Source organism: Pterocles gutturalis, unplaced genomic scaffold, assembly GCF_000699245.1.
Source record: "Pterocles gutturalis isolate BGI_N339 unplaced genomic scaffold, ASM69924v1 scaffold23036, whole genome shotgun sequence".
NCBI lineage: Eukaryota > Metazoa > Chordata > Aves > Pterocliformes > Pteroclidae > Pterocles > Pterocles gutturalis.
The window spans coordinates 1-6,085 of NW_010101020.1; the positions used below are offsets into that span (position 1 = coordinate 1).

Genomic DNA, 6,085 nt, shown 5'->3' on the forward strand with positions numbered 1-6,085 from the left:
TGTCCGAGCTGAAGAAAAAAGGATGAGCAAGAGCAAGGATGATGCTCCGCATGAGCTGGAGAGCCAGTTCGTGCTGCGACTGCCGCCGGTAAGATGCCGTCCGGTCCGGTACAGCTTGAGGCGCGGCCGTCCCGTTTCACAGGCAGCTCGGGCCGGTTTGCGTGGTGAGCAGTGGGCTGGGGAGAGGGATTAGCCGGGTGGGTGAAGTCAGTGGGGAATCTAGACCTGGCAAGGGACATGGAAGCAGACTGGATGCTTTTGAGTAGCTCATTCCCACTCTTGAGAGGCCCTCCTGTGACTTGTCAGACGATTTAGAGGATTAGGGAGGAAATGTCTGTAAGGGCAGAGCTTTAGCAATGGTGAGTCCTCAGTGGCTATGGCTGTCCGGGCACATCATGCTATTTGTTAGGTGCTTAAGCTGTGACTGTGTCCTGCTGAGACCACGAGAGCTTGGTGAGGGGAGGTGTAGCTGCCCCTAGAGTTGTGGTCCTTTGGCAGGGGGTCTCACACCACTCTCCCAGCTGTATTGTGTCAGGGGGTGTGGAGAGCGCTGGGAGTAGCAGAGCCACAAGGTTGATGCATGGTATTGGGTGGAGGGTGCCATTTTCTTTACGGCTCTTGCAGTTGTTTTTCTGCATTGGGATGGCAGAGGTGTTTATAAAGTTGGGTAGGTTGGAGAGAAGCCTTTGGTGATTCTTGGAGGAAGCACACCCAGTCCTGATGTAAGTCTGTCCAACCTCCCCAGGAGTATGCCTCCACTGTGCGGCGAAGGGAATGTCAACTTGAAGGACAGACTCACCATTGAGCTGCACGGTGAGTGAGCACAATCAAGGCATTTTAAAACTCCTCTGACTGACCACAAGTGAAGCTGTGCAACTTGCATGTGTTTTCCTGTGAAATTTCTGCTGCCCAGGAATTTATTTCTCAGTTTAGCTGATTAGCGATAGCACTAACCTGTCCCGTGGCTTTCCACAGCGGATGGCCGCCACGGGATTGTCCGCGTAGACCGGGTGCCGTTGGCAGCCAAGCTGGTGGATCTGCCCTGCATCATCGAAAGTTTAAAAACCATTGACAAGAAAACCTTCTATAAGACAGCAGATATTTGCCAGGTATGGGCTGTCCTTGCGTGCCCCAACAGCTGAATTCCTTGCTCCCCTCTCCAGGAAAACCCTTGTACACTTTGGCAGACAGACACCCAGTATGACGTGGCCAGTTTTTGTATTCTCAACAATTCTAGCAGTTTAAAATTCCCCACTCTGCTTGGTGTTCAGAAATCCTATTTCTGAAGCATGAAATGTGATTGTCCTTGTGACAGCTTAACTGCTGCTGTGTTTAGAAATGAACTGAGCTGGGTGTGAAACGTTGTTTCTTGTAGCCCATGCCTGTGGATACCTTTGGCTCACAACATGCAATGGGCAGTCACTGCTCATTTTCCAGGAAAGCTTTCACATCCTTTTGTCCTTGTGTGACAATAAGCACCCTTTGTGTTTATGTGGGGATTCCAGATGCTGGTTTGCACTGTGGATGGTGATCTCTACCCCCCTTTGGAAGAACAAACTGTGAGCACAGACCCCAAGGCAAACAAGAAAAAGGACAAGGACAGAGAGAAGAAATTCATCTGGAACCACGGCAGTGAGTAGAGGCTGTGCCAAACCCCTCCATTCCACCACCCCAGTGTTCACACGGCTGTGCAGGCCACTCCTCTGCTGTGACCTGGCTGTGCTGCTGCTCTGTTTTCAGTGTTCTCTCTGTTCCTGAAGGGATCTTCTCCCTTTTGGCATGCAGCTCTCTTATTAGGCCATCTGCCTGACACGTGCAATCTATTTCCTCTGTCACAGTCACTCTTCCCCTGAAAAATGTACGGAAGAGACGATTCCGGAAGACAGCTAAGAAGAAGGTGAGTTGCTTTTCACACAGGTGCAGATGCAATAACCAAGGGATAGGAAGGCAGAGACATTAGAGCTGTAACTGTGTATTAGTCCAGAAAACATGTAATTTCTTAACATGGCTTCACATGTTTCCTTGCCCAAGATGAGGGTGAAGGGAGGGTAGTAGATTTAAACACTTCTTTGGGTGCTTCCTCCATGTTTTCCAAGATGCTCCTGAGGGGAAAGTCCTCTGTGCAGAGAACTGCTGGACTCCATTCCTGCGGCTGCCTTGCCATAGTGCATCTCTTTCTGCTCCTACAGAAGAAAGGAAGACTTGCATGCAAATGAGGCTTCACTCATTCCTGAAATCTTCTCTCTCTGCATGGCCCATTCACTTCCCCAGCAAGCAACACTACAAATAGAATAACTGTCATGACAGCTGGGGGAGTGACAAGTGATGGAGCTCAGACACTGTCTCTGTGCATATGCACAAGCCAGGCAAGGTGTTGGGGAGATGCAGCACCGTGAGGCTGGGAAGACTTGTTCTCTGCTTTGTAGTTTCTGAGAACAGGATGGAGTGCTATTTTGCATGACATTTGGAAAACAAATTACTTGAGACGTTCTTATAGTCCACAGGAGAGATTTGAAGTCACTGCATTAAGATTCCTGGCTAATTTAAAAGTGAAAAATGAAACCTTCTTTTGAGTGAAATGGGAAGGAGTTGAGTTGACCATCCATCAGGAAACAGCACCAAGGACTTTCTGCACACACACGGGAAATGTTATTTCATGAGTAGAATAAGTAGAAAAGTGAGAGCATACCCACCAAGGAGCTCTGTACAAAAAGGATGGATTGCTTTCTGGAGGTGCATGAATTACTTTTAGGGTGAGCAAGAGCAAAGGCTGAGCATTAGTGAAGAGCAGCTGGAAATAGGGCTTTGTCCAGAGGTGGAGGGTTGGAGCTGACCAACACCAGCAGCATTCATGTGGCATTTAGCAGTGTCTCTGTTCTCTTTCCCCTCCCTGGCTCAGTATATTGAGTCTCCTGATGTGGAAAAAGAGGTGAAGCGTCTCCTGAGCACAGATGCTGAAGCCGTCAGTGTCCGTATCCTTTTAGGAGAAAAAAAGCTCAAGTAGGGGACAGGACACTTATGTGTGACGCGGGGGTTATGGAGAGACAAGTTCAGCTTTGTGTGGGTGTGAGAGACTGGGAGATAAGCACACAAAAGGCACTGAAGTTTTGGAGCTTCATCTTTGCCTTGTTCAAAGTTCATTGTTTCTTCATGGTGACCTTCCTTGCAGACTGTGCTATTTTACTGAGCAGGAATTTAAGTAACAGCAGAGGAAAGGTAATCAGAAAAGGGGCCTGGGGTGGTTCATCCTGGGTATCCATAGCTGCAAAGTCGGACTTGTTGGAGGGGCAGTGATCTGCTGCAGTTTTTAGCATTCTTTCATTGTACTGCATCTTTCATGTTCCTCTTTTTCCCTTGACTTGTCTGTTCTGCTGTCAGGCTGGGAAGTCATTGCTGAAGATGAAACAAAAGAAGCAGACAACCATGGTTCACTCACCAGCCTGGACATCTCCTCCCCAGGGATGTCGGGACATAAGCAAGGCCATGGCTCCTCAGGTGCAGTGGGGAAGGCTGTTGTTTTCTTTTTAGCCACTTCAGTTGGGTCCGTTCTCTCTGGGTAAGCCCTAACCAGAACAAAGGAGAGAGGGCATTGAGACAGGTGCCTGTACTGATGTGGTCCTTGTCAGGCAAAGGGTTCTGGGAGGTCATCAGTTGTGTTTTTCCTCTTCCTTTTTGCACCCCTCCAGAACATGATGAACTGCGAGAGATATTTAATGACATCAGCAGCAGCAGCGAAGATGAAGATGAGAGGGATCATCATGATGATGAAGACCTGAACATCATGGACACTGAGGAGGACTTGGAGAGGCAGCTGCAGGACAAGCTGAATGAGTCTGATGGACAGCAACAGGAGAATGAGGGGTCCAACCAGATAGGTGAGTGGGTGGCAGAGTGCAGCAGGATCACCATGGTGCCAGGCAGACTGTGATGCCCAGCTCTGCTGCTGCTCTGGGTCTGAGCTCACTCTCTCTTCCAGTCATGGGGATCCAGAAACAGATTGACAACCTGAAAAGTAAACTCCAGGAGACCCAGGACAGGAGGAAGCGCCAGGAAGATCTCATCATGAAAGTGGAGAACCTAGCCCTCAAGGTGAGAGCTCTCCTGGGGTCTCTTCAAGTCTTCCGCTTGCCTTTAGATCCAGCAGACTGACTCAGCTGCTGCCCTGGAAAAGTCAGGGGCCTTTGCCTTCTGGCTTAAAAATAATTGTGGTGTGACCATACACATTCAAGCATTTCCACATGGAGGCAAAGCAACCCATGAAACTGCAGGAGATAAGGGGCCTGGTTGTCAGTGCAGCTTGGGGCTTGCTGCACCATTTGACTTGTTGTGCCAGTGCCCATTCAGTTGAGAACACATTGGTAACTGTGGTCTGGCATGTTTTTTTCTGCAGACCCGTCTTCAGGCCGTGCTGGATGAGTTCAAGCAGCAGGAAGAGCGAGAGAAGCAGCAGGTGAGGAAACTCCTACAGTGGAGTAGGAAGGACTGGGGCACGACATGGTTCTAGGCTTGGCCTCTGACAAAGTTTCCTGAATCTTGTACCACACCAGCTGCTTTGAACTCCAGTGTTTCAGGTCAGGTGTGCTTGTACCTCATCTGTACTTGCACAGCACTTCCTAAGGCACAAGGAGGTATAGAAATGGGGTTGATTGCAACCTTCCTGCAATCAGGAAGCAGTGGGACAAAACATGTCTAGTCAGCAGTCTGAGACTGCTGGGATTGCTGCCTGGGGTAAAACATGGCACAGTAACCCCCTAGCACCCATATACAAGAAAGGCAGTAGCTGTAGGGTCTTGGCAGATTTCCTGGCCAGGCAGCTCTGCTGAGTTTCAACCAGGTACTGAGGCAGGAGCTTCTCCCTGACAGGTTCCTGTTGCGCAGCTCTTTACCTTCTGGGCAGTGCTGAACTCTACCCCAGAGGTGCCCAGGCACAGATCCCTATGATGGACAGGCAAAGCAGCCACTGGCATAGGTGGAAGATCCACAGAAACACTGCAGTGCTTGGGCTGGAGCTGCCAGGAGTCCCAGCCATGCCTTACTGTAATGCCTCGCTCCCTCTTCACAGATGACATCCCTGCAGGAACAGCTGGAGTCCCTCATGGAGAAGTGAGGAGCGAGCCTAGGTCTTTGCTCCTGCGAGCAGAGCTGGAAGTGGTGTTCATCTGCTGTGCTGAAGTCTTTGCTCTAGTCACACACCTGTGTTACCAGATATGCTGCTGGGCAGTGCTAGAGGCTTTGCATCCAGAGCTGCTCTCACGTGCGTTGTGCTGGTTTTGGCTGGTGGAGCTAAAGAATTGGACTATGCCTGTGAGAGCAGCCAAAACACTGTAAATATTCAGCACCATTCTCCCAGAGGGGTTTATTTCTCCCCAGGACAGTGTGGTGCAGCTTTCTGCATCTTGAGTCTTGGGATTGATGGGCTGTGGCCTGGTAGTAACTTGTTCTTGTGTTTGGGGAATGCTTGTGTCTGCAAACCAGACTCAATAAAGTACTGTTTCCAACCCTGGTTTGTTCCTCTGTGGTTCCTGAAGCACAGACTAGCACTGCCTCTTGCCAGCTTGTGCCTGACTACACACAGCCTTGGGCTGGTGCTTGCACCAGCGTTGCTGGGCTCCTTTGCTGAAATGCTCCTTGTGTGGCTGGATCAGAGGGAGACTCTGTGAAGGGGACCCTGCAAGCTGTCACTCTGTGGGAGGAATGAGGCCCTCCTGATGAGGGAGTTTCTTTAATTCCTCACAGACTAGGCAGGCAAATCCCAGATTAACCTGGCAGGGTGGGAAGAGGATTAGAAAGGTGGCTCGAGAACGCAACGGAGGGCACTGCAGGCTTCAGTGAGGGTGTGCCACAGCGGGACACCCCTCTTGCAACCCAAAGGGCAGGGGAAGGGGAGAAGGCTTCCAAGCTCTGCCCCTGGCACGGAAGGGGAAAGGCCAGCAGCAGCCCTGGGAGATGACATATGTGTCCGGATAGACAGTCAAGAAAGGGAGATAACCTGAGGAAGACCTGAAGCTCCAAAAGGGCCAGAGCACACCTGTGTGCATGTGTCTGTGACCTGCTCCTGGGGCCAGCAGGAGTGGCCATGGAGGAA

At 50.5% G+C, this 6,085-nt stretch overlaps 1 protein-coding gene across 1 annotated transcript; it reads left to right on the forward strand.

The window, feature by feature from the left end:
• Positions 1-9: 9 nt before the first annotated feature.
• On the forward strand, positions 10-5,107 carry TAF7L (TAF7-like RNA polymerase II, TATA box binding protein (TBP)-associated factor, 50kDa). The gene is given in 12 exon segments (XM_010081911.1): positions 10-88; positions 746-768; positions 770-813; positions 976-1,109; positions 1,506-1,632; positions 1,839-1,897; positions 2,900-2,972; positions 3,379-3,495; positions 3,687-3,875; positions 3,977-4,089; positions 4,391-4,450; positions 5,063-5,107. Coding segments are annotated over 12 exon segments (1,050 nt in total). The 5' UTR covers positions 10-22.
• The last annotated feature ends 978 nt before the right edge of the window (positions 5,108-6,085 follow it).